General features: G+C 37.5%; 1 protein-coding gene across 1 annotated transcript in view; it reads left to right on the plus strand.

The window, feature by feature from the left end:
- Positions 1-19,370, plus strand: part of PLA2R1 (phospholipase A2 receptor 1, 180kDa) — a 171,689-nt gene extending 152,319 nt beyond the window's left edge. Inside the window, exons 20-27 of the mRNA XM_006879370.1 lie at positions 1,924-2,063; positions 10,731-10,848; positions 11,654-11,784; positions 12,120-12,267; positions 14,734-14,972; positions 17,421-17,589; positions 18,597-18,737; positions 19,246-19,370. Of these exons, the coding sequence (XP_006879432.1) occupies positions 1,924-2,063; positions 10,731-10,848; positions 11,654-11,784; positions 12,120-12,267; positions 14,734-14,972; positions 17,421-17,589; positions 18,597-18,737; positions 19,246-19,370 (1,211 nt within the window). The remainder of the gene's footprint in view (positions 1-1,923; positions 2,064-10,730; positions 10,849-11,653; positions 11,785-12,119; positions 12,268-14,733; positions 14,973-17,420; positions 17,590-18,596; positions 18,738-19,245) is intronic.
- The last annotated feature ends 996 nt before the right edge of the window (positions 19,371-20,366 follow it).

A 20,366-nucleotide genomic window follows, 5' to 3' on the forward strand; every position in this document is an offset into this window, starting at 1 on the left:
CCTCTCCTTGAAAAGCAAAAGAAAAACTCCCTCATTGGTACACAATGCCCCCCCCCCGCACCTCCCCAAATGAACCTATTTTTTATCTTAACCTGTTCTCCAATCTCAAAGTCACGTAGTTCAAATCTACCAGCTGCTCCACGGGAGATGGAGGCAGTCTCCTCTTGTGGGATTTGCTGTCTCTGAAAACGTGCTGGATGGTCAGTTATGGGTTGGTTCCAACTCAACTGCACACAACAGCAACAATGTATAGCTTGTAATCAAACAAAATATTAACATTTGTGAAATGCACTTCTATTTTCCCACTTAATACAAAATTTCTTGAATTCAGAATTCATTTTTATTTTGTTTTGCTTAACACCTGCCATCAATTGCTGTTTGCTTTAGAACACCTATTTGCAAGTTTGAGTTAGAAATGCATTTATGTTGAGGGATTTTTTTAAAAAATTGTATTTGTCAGAGCAGTATTATTCAGCTAGCATTGTCCACTAATAGCCATCTTTCTTTTTTTTTACAAATGAAATGTAATAATGTCCCCAATCCTAACAGATTCATAACTGACCTTGTCAGGTGAGGGATAACTATGATTCAGGATACACAGATAACCATGGAAAGCCATTCTCAGCAAGAGGGCCTCTGCAGAAAAGGTTAGGAAAGAAAAAGTCATGTGGCTAATCAGCTTGCTTTTGCCAGCAGATGTCACAACAGCCTGCAGAAAAGGGCTGCTTTGTGAGTCTGGGAGAACAGGTAATCTGCGTTGAAAATAACATTCACCTCTCCTTCAAAATGCCAACCTCCTTTTGGCTCATTTTCCTGAACTAGAAATATGAGCAGTTTGTGTGCAACCTTGCATAGTTCTGGAACGTGTAACTTGATCGTGAATCAAATGATTTCGTAATCCTTATTATAATATACGTCTTCTAAATGAAAAGCAAACAGACAACCTTTCTGAGGAGTTTTAAGGACTTCAAGATGTATGTCACTGAGAACATGTTGGTATGTGTGTTTGTTTCACTTAAGGTAAAGTGTTGAGAAGTATTCCTTTCTAAGAAATTTTCTATTTCTAAGACTATGTTTATGAGTCCTATTTTTCAAATTACTATAAAGTGAAAAGTAATATCTGTATTCTCTGAGCTGATGTTTCAGAATCATATTTTTTCCAAAATATTATAAAGTGAGAATTATTCATTTTATGCTTTTGGTGGTCTAATGGGTAGGAAATTGCCCTACCAACCCAAGGGCACTCGGTTTGAATCCACCAGTTGCTCTCCATAAAAAGATGGGTAGGGCAATATCCTTCCCTAGCCCCCACCTCCTTGTACTTTACAATCTCTGAAAACCCACTGGAAGGTCAGCTATGAGTCATCTCCGCCTCAAGAGCGCATAATAACATTGTTTTATCATCCGTTTCCCCTTCACATTGAAGCTGAATATTTTAAAACAAAGTATTCTTTTGCTACCCAAGTCAAATATTGTTAAGACATTCACGACTTCCATGATTTCCACTTCAGTATTTAATGTTTTTGTATTTGCAAAATTTCTCTTTTTTGAATTGAAATTATTGATGGTGCCCAATATATTGTTGTCACTAGACAACTCTGATCTGTAATTCATTTTAATTCAATTCCTGTTGTTGCATGCTATCACACGGATTCCAACCCATAATGATCCTATATGACAGAGCAGGTAGAAATGCTCCATAGAGGTTCCTAAGATGTAGTCTTTGCAGGTAGCAGATCACCACATTTTTTTCTACCATAGAGCAGCTTGTGAGTTTGAATTGCCAAAATTTTGGTTAGCAGTTTCACACTTGACCATTTGTGCTTCCACTGCCTTTTAGTTCAGATTCTAATAACCAATAGAAAATGTCTACAATAAGTCACTATTGTTTCCATGCTGTTTCTAAACTATTTTCTTCTCCAGGACTCTGGGGTAGTGAAGAGTGTTCCGTTTCTATGCCTAGTATTTGTAAGAGGAAAATATTCGGGGTCATAGAGAAAGAGAAAGATATACCTAAACTGCACGGAACGTGTCCCAAAGGATGGCTTTATTTTAACTATAAGGTAAATTTGTTTTAAAAAGTTGGCTCTGTTAATCTGTAAAAGGAAGGGTGAAAGTGCTAATTATATCTTTTTTGTAAAATTATAATGAGGGTTTATTTCTCCATTGATTAATATTTGCTGGGCCTCCTCCTTTTTCCCAGATAGTATTCTAGATTCTAGAGTGGGATAGATAGACAATTAATAAAGGGGGAAAGATATTTATAGCATGGGAAAAAATACTTCTGTTCTCTTTTGCAGATGCTAATTTGAAAATCATTTTTTAAAATGGGAATAACCTTTAAAAATAATGAATTATCAATAGGATCTGAAATTTTTTTCCTCCCAATTTCTAAGAGATCTAGCAGGTTTTTTAGTATCTAAACAAACCTCATAGAATAAAAGGTTTTATTAGAAACAGCCTTAACACCACTGGCATTTATATATTCAGTTTTCACTCCTTGGGACAGACTTTCATTGTGATATGTGAATTTTTCATAGAGGTAGGTGTGTGTGTGTGTGTGTGTGTGAGAGAGAGAGAGAGAGAGAGAGAGAGACAGAGACAAAGACAGAGAAGGAGAGAGAGAGAGAGAGAATATTCTCCTGAGCCTCATAAACGGCCGCTTCCTTGTAAAGTTGAATAAAAAGATTGCCGCAAGGAATATTACAAACCAGATTTACTATTTCTGATACTGCCTTCAATTAAGGCCAAGCTTTTCTTCCCTTTCCTGTGTTTTATAATAAAATCACTTTTATTGGCCTTGGGTGGAAGTAATGAAAATGCATCCCAATTAAAATAACTTAATTCTTCATTCTTTTGATAATTAAAAACGCAAATTTTATCATAATCTGATATGCTGATAGGAAATTTCTCTTCCACAGTGGACAAACAATTTTCAAAGGAAGCCTCTGGTGATGTTGGGAAGACATCCTCTCTTTCTATGTGCTCTTGCTCCCGTTGTCATGGCTGTGAAATGGGGCCATTTGGATTTTACTCACATTTGTGAAACAACCACTACATTTTTTAGCAGTCATGTTCCTGACTGATTTCATAGAGTCTTTCAATTTTATAAAAAAATGCATATTCAGAATTATTATCCCCATCTTATATATGCAAATACAGAGGTTAATAAAACTGTATGGCTTTTCAGAAGCTTTATAGTGAATACTTTAGGGTGCATAGGAACCAAACTCAGATTTTATGACCCTATTTGTGGATCATATTTCCTAGACTTACCCCTGCCCTGTAGGTGCCACTTCATAGAAGAGTTTAAGAATTGCCACATCCAATCAACCCCAATCTAATCAGCCCAACAGCACTGTGAAACTTTTATAGACAAATAAAGTTCTCTAAAGGATAGAAGGAGAATTGATGCCTTTGAGCTGTGGTGCTGGAGAAGAGTATTGAGAGTACCATGGACTGCTAGGAAAACAGATTCATCCTGGAAAGGGTTAAACCGGGTCGATCCTTGGAGGCAAGGATTCTGAGGTTCCGTCTAACATGCTTTGGACATGTTGTGAGGCGAGACCGTTCCTTGGAGAAGGATGTCATGCTTGGGAGGGTGGAAGGACAGCGCAGGAGGGGAAGGTCCTCTATGAGGTGGATTGATTCAATGACTGGGGTAATTGGGATGGGAGTGTCAGAGACAGTGCGATTGGCACAGGACAGGGCAGATGTTAGGGCTGTTGTACATAGGGTCGCTATGAGTCGCAAGCAACTCGACAGCACATAACAACAGCAACAACAACAAAACTTCAATGTTGACTTAACTCATTGCTATTGAGTCCGAAATGACTCATAGCTGACTCTCCAAGGAGGAGACGGCCCATTGTTCTCCAGCTGAGCCACTGGAGAATTTGAACCTCCAGAGAGGCACCGTCTTTGGTTTAGTTGTGCAGTTCCCTATGGACTACACCACTGGAGCTCTCAAATTTTAATACAGTGTTGTTGCTTGTTGCTGTTGCTGTTGTTTTTAGGTGCCATCAAGTTAACAGTAATTCATAGTAACCCCATGAACAACCGATTGGAAACTGAACCTATCCTGTACCATCCTCACCACCTCTGAGATGCTCCAGCACATTGGTACAGTCACTGTGTCAGTCGTTTTATTGAGGGTCTTCTTTGTCTGACCCTCCACCTTCCCCAGCCCAATGTCATTTTCCAACAACTTGCATTTCCTGACAATATGCCCAATGTATATGAGAAGAAGTTTCACCATCTTTGCCTCCAAGGAACACTCTAGCTGCACTTTTTGCAGGACAGACTTGTTTGTTCTTTTGGCAATTCATGGTATATTCAGTACTTTTCTCCAACACCACAATTTAAAGGCACTCTTCTGCCATCGTTACTCATTATTCCACTTTCAGATGAATCTGATGCAAGAGAAAATACCATGGCTTGCATCAGGCACATCTTAGCCTTTAAACTGATGTGCTTGGTATTTAAAACTTTGGATATGTCTTTGATGGTCAGTTTTCCCAATGCAGCACATCTTTTGATTTCCTGATGGCTGTTATCGTGGTTATTGATTGTGGATCCAAGTTAAGATAAAATCATTGACAACTTTAATATTTTCTCCTTCTATCATGGTGTTGTCTTTTGGTCTAGTAATAAGGAATTTTGTTTTCTTCATGTTGAGGTGTAATCTGTACTGAAAAGATGTACTCTTTGACCTTTTACAAGTACATCAAGTTCTCTTCACTTTCTGCAAGTAAGTTCATATCATCTGTGTGACACAGGTTGCTGATGAGTCCTCCTCCAAGTCTTTATATACTGTAGCTTTCCTAATAGTACTGTTTTACACTCTTTAAAAACAGATACACACATATTTACATAAAGAGAGGCTTACTAGGTACTTCCTATTTTCTCAAACTGCTAAATCATTGTACTAGTTGTAAATTGTTTCTACATTTCAGTAGGAGCAACGTGTAACTAATGTCATTCAGTAGGGCACTGAGTATTAGTAAATCTTTTTTAAAAAATATAATAGATCCTTGTTTTTTCAGTGAAAGTTTGCATGCCATATCAGGTTCTCCTTTAATGGTTTTTATACACTTTTTTTCCATGGCGTTGGTTATGATGATTACAATGTGTTAACCATCTCACTTCTTCCTTTCTGTTTGTTCTGTTCTCATTAATCTAGCTTCCCTTCCCCTCTTTGCCTTTCTAGTCTTGCTTTTGGGTAGATATTGACCGTTTAGTATTATGTTTAATTATTTAAGGAAGTATATCATTGCTTATTTTATAAGCAAATAGATTATTTGGATGAATAGTACCCTTCAAAAAATAGCTTCAATTACAATTTCAAAGAGTATCTTGAGTCTAATAATCTTGGAGGTTCTTCTAGCCATTATTGGTCCAGTAAGTACATCTGGCCTTTTTTAGGAATTTGAGTTTTGTTCTACATTTTTCTCCTGTTTTGTTTAGAACCTTCTATTTTTGTCCTTTGTCAGAAGGATCTGCTACAGGTAACAGGCACAATCTTGTTCTTCATGTTCCCAGTTTAAGAAGTTGTGGACTATTACTCACAGCTTAATTCCAATTCTGTGTTCCTACTAAGTAAAGAGATGAAATATGTATATACTTCAGATAGAGTGACAGTGAGCCTAGTGAGGCAAAGTTAAGGCATAAGATAAAACAAATGCTTCTCTTAAAGGTAATAGAAAGGAGACTGAGTTAGGCACAAACACTTGCATGAGGGTAGACACTAGAAAGATTAAAGCAAACTTGTATAACTCATAACTGTGAGTTGGGTGGGCAAATCTTTATTGATAACCAATAAATTGATCAGTAGTTCTCTATCTTGGTCACATATTTAGTATCACCTAGGGAATATCCCATGGAAGGTCACAATGATTGGAACTGAACTAATATTGTGCATGGAGTCCAGGCATGAGTAATATCTAAAAGCCTCCTTGGTAATTGTAATGTGGAGTCCAGCAACTTATCAGTAATAGTTCTATAACCTTGTCTTCAGATTCAGAGGGTTTGATTACTATGGGTGTGACCACAGCAGCCTTCATTGAATAATGACAATTTACAGGACACAATTTTAGAATCATCTTTCATGTCTCCTCATTCAAGTTGCCTCCCTCCACTTTGATAGCTAAAATTCCACAATTAGAGTTACTCTTTTGGTTTACATTTTCCTTTATTTTTTTTTTCAAGGCAAATACTTCTGAGATTGCCTTGTTGTAATCTATATGCTGAATTATTAAATAAACTGATAATAAGAGAAGTGATAGCTGAGAGAACCATAGAGTCCATAGAGATGGTTTCACAAATAACAATACAAAAGAAAATTTGGTGCTAACAATGAAGACATTAGTCACTTCACAATTCTAAATGAATTTTCATATGTTATGTCCCATTAAATGTCACTACTTTTCAGTCAGTTTCTAATTTTTGTTGCTTATTTGTTTGTGTTTAAAAAAACCACAAAAAAACAAAACCCAACAACAACACAACTTAGCTTATTGGCTATTCACATTTGATAAATTTGATAACTGAGAAATTAGGCATCTTTTCTCCTGTCTCATAAATTATTTTCTCCCTGTTTGGTGATAAAAAAGTTGTTTGACCAAGGATTACTCCAGGAAAAATTAGTTATCTAAGATATTTTTCACAACACACCTTCAGGAGGAAGAAAGTCTAATTATCCCAGATTAACTCTTACACTCTATTTACAATTTTTTTATTCAAGAGCATGGACAGAGTGTTAACAGCTGTTTTGCATTATTAACTTAAGGATTCACTAATACATTATTTCATACATTATATCATTTCTCCTTAAAAAAAAAAAAAAACAAAACCTCAATTAGGAACTTACTACAAATCCCAACACCATTCATTCATACGTTTCTCTTCTTTGTTGTTAGGCCCCCTTGAGTTAGTTCTGGCTCGTAGAGACCCTGTCACAACATAACAAAACCCTCCCTGATTCTGTACCATTCTCACAATCTGCTGTTCTTAGGCAACTGTTGTAATCACTGTGTTGTCTATCTCCTCAGAAGTCTTCTTCCCTTTTGCTGGCCTTCTACTTTACTTTGGACTTTAGAGATTCAGTTATGAGGAAATGCAGACATAGGCCTTTCTCTTTTGGAGCTTATAGACTGGAGGGGAAACAAAAATTATGAAAACAATCCAGAAGATATCTATCTTTTAAAATTGTGGCACTTCCTAGTAAGGAGAGTCATACATTGTCGTTGTCAGGTGTCGTCAAGACTCATAGTGAGTTCGTGAACAACAGACCTGAACCTTACCCTCTCCTGCACCATCCTCATGCTCAAGCCCATTGCTGCAAACACGATGTCAATCCATCTCGTTGAGGGTCTTCCTGTCTTTTGTGGAGTCTCTACATTTCCCACCATGAGAGCCATGTCATTCTATTAAAGTTGCATGATTCTGCAAAAGTTTGTAACCGGAAGATCACCTGAGACAGGGGGAACAATGGCTGCTAAGGCCCTGTGATGAAAGGCAATGTGACCTATTTAAGAAATTAAGGAAAACATGTTGATGTTGTTGTTGTTATGTGCCGTCAAGTCACTTGTGACTCATAGCAACCCTGTGTACAACAGCCCTAACCTCTGCCCTGTCCTGTGCCAATCGCACTGTCTCTGACACACCCATCCTGATTACTCTGGTCACTGAATCAATCCACCTCATAGAGGGCCTTCCCCTCCTGCACTGTCCCTCCACCCTCCCAAGCATGATGTCCTTCTCCAAGGACCGGTCTCTCCTACAACATGTCCAAAGTATGTTAGACGGAGCCTCAGAATCCTTGCCTCCAAGGAGCCACCCAGTTTAACCCTTTCCAGGACAAATCTGTTTGTTTTCCCAGCAGTCCATGATACTCTCAATGCTCTTCTCTAGCACCAAAGCTCCAAGGCATCAATTCTCCTTCTATCCTCCTTGGTCATCAAGGGAAGCATAAAGGCCTAAAATGGTGAGAATTGATATTAAAGAGATAGACAGGGGCTAGGTCATATTATTTCTGGGCTTTATCCTAACTGCAGTGAAAAGTCCTTGAAAAAGTAGCATCATGAGGAATGGATTTTGTTTGCCATGCCAAGGATAGCTTGGAGAAGAATAGTTAGGATACTGCAAAAGTACTGCAGCTTGGGCCAGGATGGTGGTGGCAGGACAGTGATACCAGGGCATGGGACAGGAGATGATATTTTTAAAAAATGAATGTGTCCTATTGGTAGGTTAAGAAGAGCGATGGAGCAGGAAGACAAGGATGACTCCTCAGTTTCTTGTTTACATAAATGCATAGCTAACAGCGCTATTCAATATCAGTTGAGCAGAAGGGAGGGAGAGAGTTATGAATTCCATATTCAAATGTTGAATATGAGATATCTTTGAGAAAAAAAGAATTTTATATCAAAAACTCATTTAGAATATAGTCTCAAAACTATAAAACCTCCTTAAATCACAGTAATAATCAGATGCATTGAACCTGATCACATTTTGCAAATTATTCTTGTTGTATGCTGTCAAGTCACCTATGCACAGTGGCTCTGAACCTGCCCTAGCCTGAGCCAATCTCATTGACTCCAACACACCTACCCTCAGTACCACAGTCACTGAGTCAATTCATCTCATCCAGGGTCTTGCCCTCCTGCCCTGTCCCTCTATCCTTCCAAGCATGATGTCCCTCTTGGCCACTTGCCCAAAGTATGTGAGATGGAGCTTCAAAATCCTTGCCTCCAAGGAGCAACTCAGTTTCATCCTCTCCAGGACAGACCTGTTTCTCTCTTGGCAATCCATGGTTTGTTCAGTACTCTTCTCCAGCATCACAACTCAAAAGCATTGATTCTTCTTCTGTCATCTTTAGACATTTGTCCAGCTCTCGGATGCATAGCAAGTTAGTCAAGTTAATTGTGAAGACTTTAGACTTAAGGACATTGTACTCTGGCTTACATCACTTTAATTACTGATAATACCATTTTTAGTATGTTAATAAATATGTTATATTTTTCAAATGCAATGAAGCTATAATAATGAGAGTGCAGTCCTTTAGTGAAACCTGTAAATCTTGGCTGAGGTGGGGTGTGTGTGTGTGTGTATGTGTGTGTGTGTGTGTGTGTGTGTGTTGGAAAGTGTGGGTGTTTTTATAAAAAGGTTTCTTGAGCTAACTAAACCAATGAGGCCCGTTGGTATTTTTTAATAGTTGATTAGTGTGACTATCTGGACACAGGGTGAATTCACATTAAATGATAAGATTTCCTAATAATTAATGTGTGCCACTCTTTGGAATTTGTAATTAGAAGAAAGAGGAAAAAAGAAAAGAAACAGATAAAAGGAAAGTTGTTATAAAATTAAACTCCTTTAAACCAAATTCTGTTTCTTTGTGAAGTGTGTACAGTGTAAAAGGAACAAAAAAAAATTATTACTTCCAAAGAGGGAAGGGAAACCCCTGAAGGTCTTTAAACTAAAGAGTGACTTCGTAAGGACTGAGTTTTGAAAACATCACCTTGGTACTGCTGACATTGTAGGCCAGATAATACTGGCTGTGAGAAATATCCACACTTTTTTTCATTTGATACTAATAATAATAACCCTCTCTCTCCTCAGTTTTTAAAACAAAAAATGTCTCCAGACATTGTCTGCCGTGTTGAGAGAGAGGGAAAATCCTCAAGTCTCTATCTTTTTCATAAAGTCCCTCCTAACTCCCTGGAACCTTGCCTCCTCCATTATTATCTGTCTCTCTTATCTGTTGTAACATCATGTTTCAATTTCACTGAGCTTTAAGAGCTGTTGTCATTGAGTTGACTCCAACCCAAGGCAGCCACATGCTGTTAAACAGAACTAATTTCCACAGGGTTATCAATGACTGGAGTTTTCAGAAATAGAGCACTAACGCTTTCTCCTGAGTCATTTTTGGGTGACCTGCAATCTGTCCTTTTTCAGTTAGCAGCCAGTCACATTAACTGTACATCCCGGGGAACCACACTGAACTTTAAGTGGTGATGGAAGTCAAGTAGCACCATTCCATTTCTCACCACTTAGCAAAAAAATTCCTTGCATACCACAGCATAATTCTTTCATGAATAACAACCGGCTTGTCATTGCCAAATCCCACCAGCCCTTTTCTTTTCTCCCTGACACTGTTGTTTTGGGGCTTTTCTCCAAAGCCTCCCTTGGTTTCTCTTTCCTATTTCCTTGGGCCTGTCTTTGTCTGCTTTTCCTCCCACTGGCTTCATGGTCTCTTTTCTGGCTCCTTGATTGATTTCTTGATCAAATGTCTGGTTCCAAGTATTTCATGCATTTCAGTACCTGATGTAGTTTGGTTCTTCAGTATTCCTCCCTCACGTAAATTAAGGAAATATATTTGTGAATTAAATACATCTAAACTGTTCATTTCCACCCCTAGAATAGTTTAGAAATTTGCCACTGTAAAGTGTGCCATCCATCTAGCTCCTTTTTAGGTAGAAATACTATCTTTAATGAGCAAAAAATAATGTTCTGAAAATCTGACTCCACCACACATCTGCTTCAGCTAGATGCAAATGAATGCATGTCATTGACTCACCCCAAAAGTTATTGTTCCAGGTGACAGAAAATGGATTATTCCTGTCTAATAAAATGCCAAAGGATTTTTCAGGATAACCTTCAGAGTATCTTTGGGATATTTTCATTGTACTTAGAAAAATGTAAAGCTGAACACTTTGTTTTAATATTCTTAACAGTGTATTCTGTTGAAAATACCCAAAGATCCAAGTCATCAGATGAACTGGACAGCTGCTCAAAAGTTCTGTGCTAAAGAAGGGGGAACACTGGTGTCCATTGAAGATGAAGTCGAGCAAGGTAGGGGACTCAAGTTTCACTTAGGTCAAAACACCATTTCTATACAAGCTATTTTAAAAAGTATATTCCAAAGAGTTAACATTTCTAAATCAACACTTAAAATATTAATATTTCTGATACACACAAGTTTTCCATTTGTCTTACAAGTTTTTTAAAGAAATATATAAATAGGTATCATGAAATCTCTGAAAGTTAGCAAACCACATTGTCAATGAACTTGGGATTTTTAGAGTCTCTTATATCGCCAGTAAGAATAAAAGGTATGCAGATACATTTATCCTTCTGTATTTCTAGCTACCCAAAATATTCTGAGATATTGTCCAGTATGATAGTAGTGTACAGTTTTAGCTGAGCCTCCAGTGGGTTTTCAGAGGCAGTAAATCACACTGGAGGAGACTGCCCACTCATCTTTCTTCTATGGAGCAGTTGGTGGATTTGAACCACACACCTTTGGGTTGACAGTGTAATTCCTTACCACTAAGCCACCAGAGTTTCTTACTAAATAATATAAATGCTAGCTTAAATAATGTCAACTTAAACAATGAATAAAACACTGGATATTGTTTTGTTTTAATTATATAATAAATTCCCAGGCTTAGCCAGCTAATTTCTGCCAATTTAAATCAAATGAAAGTGAAAGAGACTACATTACCTTGACTAGAACAAAATAATATATTCCAGCAATTGATTTGTCATTAAGTTTTCTTGTCATTTAAATGTAATCACAGTTAGATACAGAGTTCAATGATGATTATCCAAATGGTTTATATGATGTTAAATTTGGTAATGTATTCCTATTTTTCAGCTTTCATTACTATGAATCTTTTTGGCCAGACTACTAATGTGTGGATAGGATTGCAAAATGGTGATTTTGACAAATGGTTAAATGGAAAACCTGTAGTATATTCTAATTGGTCTCCATTTGATGTAGTAAATGTAAGTTTTAAGATTCATTTTCCATAGAACTGATTTTAGCATAAGATTCTCTCCAAAACTTGTTCACAAGCTTTATAGGCATAATTTGTCTGTTGTTAATGCATTAATTTTTAATAGTGTAATTTCATATAATTTTCTTATGTTCCATAAGTGTAATTACTTTACTCATCACAATAATTATTTATTTTGTCGATTCTGAAATGAGTTGTGAACAAGCTTATTAAATTCAAATAAATGAATAGTAATTGTGCTTTAATCAAGAAAATTGTGTCCTGAATAAAAATTTCAGAGATTGGAGTGGGGGGTTTTGGTAACATGCCTGTATTCTTTTAAAGATTGCTCATCAAAATACCACAGGAGTTCAAAACCACATTCCTCTCTGTGCCTTGCTGTCAAGTAATCCTAATTTTCATTTCTCTGGAAAATGGTATTTTGAAGACTGTGGAAAAGAAGGTTATGGGTTTGTTTGTGAAAAAATGCAGGGTAAGAAATATTTTTTGGTATGACTTTGATTTCCATGGCTCATATGTCTCTTCCATATTTGTTTTACAAAGCTATATTACAGTTTCATTGCTACGAGTGCCAGTGAATTTCACACGTGCTTTTAGTAATTGAATCCTTCACTATCCCAGGCTTATGCCCTATAATGGAGTTCTTTGTACTGTAGATGCCACATGGGTTGTGACCAAGGTTATACATTCATTTTAGCTCAGCTTCCAAAAGAACAAACATGAATGTCTTGGACAAGGTGTAGCCAAAGTGCTCCTTGGAGGCAAGAATGAGAAAGCTTCAACTCTTCTACTTTGGACAAGTTACTAGGAGAGTCTATTCCTTGGGAAAGGATATCATGCTTCAAAGGGTGGAGGGAGTTAAAGAGAGGAAGATCCCTGTTGAGATAGATTGACAAGATGACGGCAGCAATGGGTTCCAGTGTGTCAGAAATTGTGAGGAGTGGACAGGGATCATATCTGCTCTTCATAGGGTCACTATGAGTCAGACTCGACTCAATGGCACCTAACAACAACAACAAAATACTTTATTACTTTGTTTTGAGATTAGTGTATGTTCACGTAATTTAAGGGGGTGGGGCATTGAAAAAAAACTGTTGAAAAGATTTGGGAAATAAACCAATTCATGCTTCCTTCTTTCTTGGAACTTTAAAGATAACTTCTATGCCTAAATGTGACATGCAACATTTCCAGAGTTGTGGCCAGAACTACAAGGGCTTCTGTATGAAACAGCAAAGGTGTACTATTACAGAGAGTTGGCCTTTAGTGATAACAGTTAAAATGAGGTCAATGGTTGACATCTCTTGTGCTTTCCCTGAGTACTTGTTGTTGTTATGTCCTGTGGAGTCATAATTTACTCACAGCTGACCCTCCAGTGGGTTTTCAGAGGCCATGAATCTCATGGGGAGAGATTGCCCATCTTTCTCCTGCAGAGAAGCTGGTGGATTTGAACCATGTGCCTTTGAGTTGGCAGCACAATTTACCACTAAGTGACCAGAGCTCCCTTACTAGGTACTAGACTCCCCATACTATTACCCTGAGAGGCTGTAGTTGGTGGCTGGAGCTATAGAACCCTGAGTAGCCTTTCACAAATATACTTATTTGGAATATGGCTCAAACTTCTTTTTTTTCTCTATAATTATATTTTATTAATTTTCATAAACATTTACAGAGATTTTGGGTTTCCATTCATTCACCGCTGCACCATTCTCTCTACCCTCCTCCAAGTTTGTTCTTGTCCAAATGCCACAGTGCTTGTCAAAGCCAGTTCTGATTAATCTTCTTTGTCAGTGTGTCCTTTGCCATTCCCTATCACTCCTCCCTGAGAGAGACTTCACCTTGAGTCATAAGGAAAAGGGGATGGCGTATTCTCTTAGCTACTTCCTGCTGAAAAGGGACGCTGTGGGTTTCAGGGTGAAGATCTTCTCTCACTACTCTAAAGGGCCCCTTTGGCAGTAGGAAACACATAGACTATTATGGAGATTGATTTTGGAATTTAGATGCACTCTTATTGATTGTGCTTGGCCATACATGTTCATATCCTTGAAGATGTATCATGGGGGTGTTGCAACCTAGAAGACATGCTATACACGTGTGAGTTTTTAATGTTATCCAGAATCAACTGATACTTTGAAATGTAGGTCCAGGGAAGCTCAGCTTAATGTCTAACTTTGGTTAGCAACCGAGTGCTTAACCACTGTGCCACCAGGGTTCCTTCTCAGGGTTCACTGTTAGCATTTAAATACAATAATGCTTAGGCACTAAAAATGACATTACACCACTTATAGCAGGCCACCATGTCAAGAGCAAAGGCTGTTAGGAAAAGAAATAGCAATCTACCATTTATTTGCACACCTATGATGTACCTGACCCTGGACTTTGGTTTTATAAACCATAAAATTGGGTTTATGCCATAAAATCCTCAATACCATTGTTAATTTTATGTGCCATTGAGTCACCTTCAACTCATAGGAACCTTAGGTGCAATAGCTCTGTAGCCTGCCCTATCCTAAACCAGTCCCACTGACTCTGACACACCTACTCCCATTACACCACTTTAAAGTCTCCCCATTTTTACAGATGAGAACTTGAGCTTTTGAAATAAACAAGTAACACACTAAAGGTCTCTTGGTCAAAAGCAATGATTTTATGTTTGATCTTGATGTTTATCTCTTTTTAAAACCTACTCTCTGATCACCTTCTGACGTTGATATTTTTGTAAGTAACAATCAGTATGTGTGCTCTTTTAAAGAAAGTACAAAGTAATGGTGATCTAGATACTGGAATGTCCACCTTAACAATTAACAATAGGTGTTGTTGTTGCATTGATTCTTAGTCGTGGATCAGTGTGGATCATGTGATAGAAGTTTGTGCTAACTAATGGCCTTCTCCTTTCTCATTCAGCTTCTCCAAATGATTTCTGTTCTCATTCTTTTTGTAGATACTTCTGGACCTGCTGTAAATGCATCTGCTATGTATCCAATTCCTAGTACTTTAGAATATGGAAACAGGACTTACAAAATAATTAATGCAAATATGACTTGGTATACAGCAATGAAGACCTGCCTGATTCATGGAGCAGAACTAGTCAGCATTACAGACCAGTATCATCAGTCCTTTCTCACAGTTATCCTCAACCGACTGGGACATGCCCACTGGATCGGTCTGTTCACTGCAGATGTAGGTTCTCTCAATCTCTTAGCAAATCATTATACATTGAAGTTTCACATTTACCTCCTAAATGATGTTTTTGTCATATACCATCAAGTCAGAACCAACTCATAGCTGACCAGCCAGTGAGTTTTCAAAAACTGTATATCACACGGGAGCAAACTGCTCATTTCATCCCACAGAGCAGCTGGTAGATTCAAACCTTTTGCCTTTGGATTGGCAGTGAAACTCTCCTGACTACTGAATTTAGTACTGAGAAATATTGCCAGAAATTGCAATAAATGTGATTTAAACGATGAGTTTATACAGTTACCATCCCAGAATACTGAACTGTGCTCATGCAAAACCTATGCATAGACCAAGAAGCTATTGTGCACACAGAGAAAGAAAATGCTGCATGGTTTAAAATTCAGAAGAGTGTGCATCATGGTTGTGTGAGTTCTCCATACCTATTTAATCTGTATGCTGAGCAAATCATTCAAGAAGCTAGACTGTATGAAGATGAATGTGGTATCAGAATCTGAGGAAAACTCATCCACAACCTGTGTTATGCAGGTGACACTACTTTGCTTGCTGAAAGTGAGGAGGATTTGAAGTGCTTGCTGCAGAAGATCAATGGTTACAGCCTTCAGGATGAATTATATCTCAACATCAAGAAAACAAAACCCCTCACCTGACCACTGGGTCAATGGGCAACATCATGATAGATAGAGAAAAGATTGAAATGATCAATTATTTAATCTCGCTTAGATCCGTGATCAACACCCAGCAGCAGTCAGATCAGGAAACACATTGCATTGGGAAAGTGTACAGTCAGGGATTTCTCCAAATTCCTGAGAAGTAATAATGTCCATGAAGACTAAGGTGCACCTGATTTAGGCCATGGTCTTTTTTAATCACTTGCTATGCATCTGAGAACTGGACCACAAATAAGGATGACAGAAAAAGAATTGATGCCTTTAAACTGTGGTGTTAGATAAGAGAGCTGAAGAGGACTGCCAGAAGAACGGATATATCTTGGAGAAAGTGCAGCCAGATATATCTGGACAGGTGGAGAAGTGACGAAAGAGAGGAAGACCTTCAACCGGATAGACTGATGCAGTGACTGCAGAAATGGGCTCAAATGTGCCAGAGATGATGAGGATGGCTCAGAATAGGAAGGGTTCAGATCTGTTGTTCATAGGGTCGATATGAGGCTGTACTCAACTCAAGAACACCTACCAACAACAACAACATTGTAAGCAACCAAAGTCTACAAAATAGGGTTGTGGACATTTTTTAGGAAGCTCTGGTGGCCAAGGGATAAGAAGTTGTGCTGCAACCCCAAAGGCATATGATTTACTAGCTTTGTGGGGGAAAGGGTGAGCAGTCTTGGCCAATGCAATTTACCGCCTCAGGCCCCCGCTGGAGGGGCAGCTATGAGTTTGTTCCAACTCAGTACGTAACAACATTATATAGGTATAATTTTAAACCCATAGCTTCTTGATACTTACTTATCCATTACAACTTTCCATGTCAGCACATAAAAATCTAATCCATTCCTTGTAATAGGGGCATATAAAGATGTACCACAATTTAGTAAAACATTCTCCTGTAAATAAATATTTGGGCTCTTTCTAGTTTTTCACTTATAGACACAACAAGCATTTTTGTACAAGTGGGATAAACTTCGAGAAGTAAAACTGCTAAACATACTTCAAATCATACTAACAGTACCAAATTGCTCTCCAAGAGTTTACATCATTGTATATACCAGTAACAGTGTATGGTAATATCTGGTTTCCCCACGTTTGTCAACATTGGATACTATGCAAATATTAATCCTTGCCAGTGAGAAAGGCAAAATAATGGTATTTCATGGTTGTTTTAACATGTATTCTTTACTTCTAAAGAATATGGCATACTTTTACATGCTATCAAGTATTTTTATGTTTTTTCTAGAACTTGTTATTTGAGTTTTTTGGCCCATTTCCTGCAATACATGACAGTATTTATGTGTATATTTACCTTTTTCCTATTCATCTTAAATCAGTCAAAAAACTTGCTATTTTCTCAGTTTCAATTTACTTTTTCTGTTTTTGGATTACAAAATATTTTCATTTTATATAGTAAATTTTGCTTGATGGTTTCTGAGATTTGTATTGGACTTGAATATACAGATTAAACCAAATTTTCTTTAATTTTTTATGTTATTAAACCTTTGATCAATCTGCAATTTATTTTTTTCATATGAAGAGCATGCTATTCCTGAGCTTCATTAATATTACCTACTGGGGGGAAAATGCTGACTGAATGATTTCTGGGGTGTAATTCTTTTTATCAAGCCTCTTCCATAATTTCCCTCAAAAGATCCGTAGAAATACAAATCCACATATGATGTGTGAGATACTCAGACAGCACTGAGTAATGTTGCCAGCAGTCTTCCCAAGTAAACAGTGGCTCAATTTCTCTCCACAGAATGGTCTTAATTTTGATTGGTCTGATGGGACCAAGTCCACTTTCACTTATTGGAAGGATGAGGAGTCAGCCTTCCTGGGTGACTGTGTTTTTGCTGACACCAGTGGACGTTGGAGCAGCACAGCCTGCAGCTCATTTCTGCAAGGAGCCATTTGTTATGTGCCCACCGGTGAGTTCCATTCCATTCAACTCAAGATATGCTTAACTTGTGAGCTACCATGTGCAAGGCACTGTGCTAGGCGGGTGATAAGTTACGGAATGAGTAATATGACGTGCTTGCCCTCAAGACGATAAATAACCAATTAGGGCTACAAAATGATATCAAAGAGGTAGTGAGTACTCTAGGAGTTAGAAAGAAAAAACATGGAACCTATATCTAATTGGAGAATACAGAAAGGCTTTCTGAACTATGAAAAATGGATAGGATGCAAGCAATAGATGATGGGCATGGAGAAGCATTTTAAACAAAAAAGTCTGAAAAAATAGCATGGAAGGGACAAAGAAATGGGCATATTTAGGGGAAAGCTGGTCCTGAGATTTTGTTGTATTACTGGTTGTAAGTGTGATAGAGGTAGGAAATGAAGTTAGGAAAATGGGTTAAGAGCATATGTGGAAGGCCTCAAATACTGAACCAGCGACTATGTATAAATTAAAATCAAGAACTATAATAATTATTATATATGATAGCTGATATTGTATTGCATTATTATATATTAATAGCTGATATTGGATATGCATGCCCTGAAATTTGCATAATTTCACATTTGCTCATTCACATTTAAAGTCCATATGGCCCAACCTTTTTATTTTCATGATAAAACTTAACCACATACACACTGTGAATCTCTAAATATCAAATAAAGTAATGGAGCATTTTCAAAATATGAAAAAAACCCAAACAACTTAACCACAAAATATTAAATATTACCCAAATTTGGCCTATGAAACTAGGTATTAATATGTCCCGTGATGAATAGGAAAAGAGTATTCCTGTCAGAAATACTAAAACTCAGTCTTAATTTTGTAATCACTTACCTCAAGCCCTTTCTTTCTAAGTATGATGGCAAAAAACTCATAATATGTTGGATCTTGGATTTGAGAGAATGTAATATAATGTTTATCTCAATAAACTAATACAGCCACCACTCTGAAATCACAACTGATTTTTGTTCATAGAGACAAGACCATCTGACCGCCCAGAGCTATGCTCAGAGACATCGATACCCTGGGTAAAATTTAAAAGTAACTGCTACAGTTTTTCTACAGTCCTCAACAGTACAAGTTTTGAGGCTGCTCATGAATTTTGCAAAAAGAAAGGTAATTCTTTTGTAATGGTAACATTGTTTCGGTATGCTCTTTCTTGACATTTCAGTAAAGAAGGTGGTTTTCTTCATTTCTCTGATTTTTTGGTGACTCTCAGCACAATAAATACAATTGGAAAAAGGGATACTATTGAATTTGCTTGTTTGGGAGACAAGCAAAAAATAATCTAATGTATGAAAATTAGCCCAGTGTGGAATTTTAAAACCTAAAATGTCTCAGAATACTGCACTTTCACAAGTTCTTTCTAAATATATTTGAATTATAAATTTGTAAATTCTCCTAAATATTCTAACTTTTAACTGTAAGTATAATCTTATACTCTCAATACATGTAGTTTTACTAAAAAAAACCAAAAAAAAACACCACTGCTATACAATGAGACATGTCAGTTTTCAAAACCTGGACTTTAAAGATTATAATATGAGGAGATGTTTTTAAAACTGGATTTATGTTTAAAATGTTTAAAACCTAAATCTTTCTTTTCTGTTTGTCTCCTTTACAGGATCCAATCTTTTAACAATCAAAGATGAAACTGAAAATGCATTTCTCCTGGAGGAGCTTTTTGCTTTTCGTTTTTCTGTCCAGATGGTCTGGTTGAATGCTCGGTTTGATAGCAGCAGTAAGTAGTTTGGGCTGAGGAGAAGAGAGGGCATGAATAAATGCACAGTTTTTAAGGCTGCTTATAATGATGCCTATGAACCAGAAATCTCTCCTTAGATACAATATCTGCTTGGAAAAAACCCAGCAGATTCCTAGACTTTCTTTCCAGGATAATATTGCTAACATTTTTTATACTTTCTGATCCTTTGAAATAACTCTAAATAACACACACACCCCCAAAAGGGGAAAAAAACCAACCCATCTCAAAATAACGTTAGGCTTCATACTTGCTTTCATGTTGTGAAATGGCCTGGAATTTGTGTTCACAGAATCTATGACAGCATAAGAAAACCATATTTCCTGAAATTCCCCCAAGTTCCTAAATGCGATAAAAGCACAATGTTGTTGTTGTTGTTGTTGTTGTTATGTGCCATTGAGTTGCCTGCTACCCATAGTGACCCTACGCACAGCAGCTCTGAAGCCTGCCTGACCTGAGCCTAATTCTGACACACCAACCCCCAGCGCCCTAGTTACTGTATCAATTCATCTCATCTGGTTCGTCTTGTCCTGCACTGTCCCTCTACACTTCTGAGCATGATGTCCTTTTTCCAAGGATTATTCCCTCCTGCCCAAAGTACGTGAGACTGAGCTTCAGTATCTGAGCCTGCAAGGAAGAAACCTGGTTTCACCCTTTCCAAGACAGACCTATTTTTTTTCTTGGTGGTCTATGATATGTTCAAGACTCTTCTCCAGCACAACTCAAAGGCATCAATTCTTCTATCATGCTTAGTCATTGCCCCGTTCTCTGATGCATAGAAAGTAACTGGAAAGACCATGGACTTGATCAGGCGCACCTTAGTCTCTAGACTGACATTGTTGCTTCTCAGTGCTCTTGAGAGGTACATGACAGCAGATTTACTTAATGCAATTCATCTTTTGATTTCCTAACTGGTGGTGCCAAAAATAATGATTGTGTTGTCAAGCAAGCTCTAACTGTTAACAACCTCAATCTCTTCATCATAG

This window comes from Elephantulus edwardii, unplaced genomic scaffold, assembly GCF_000299155.1.
Source record: "Elephantulus edwardii isolate Elephantulus edwardi_28Jun2011 unplaced genomic scaffold, EleEdw1.0 scaffold00003, whole genome shotgun sequence".
NCBI classification, from domain to species: Eukaryota; Metazoa; Chordata; class Mammalia; order Macroscelidea; family Macroscelididae; genus Elephantulus; species Elephantulus edwardii.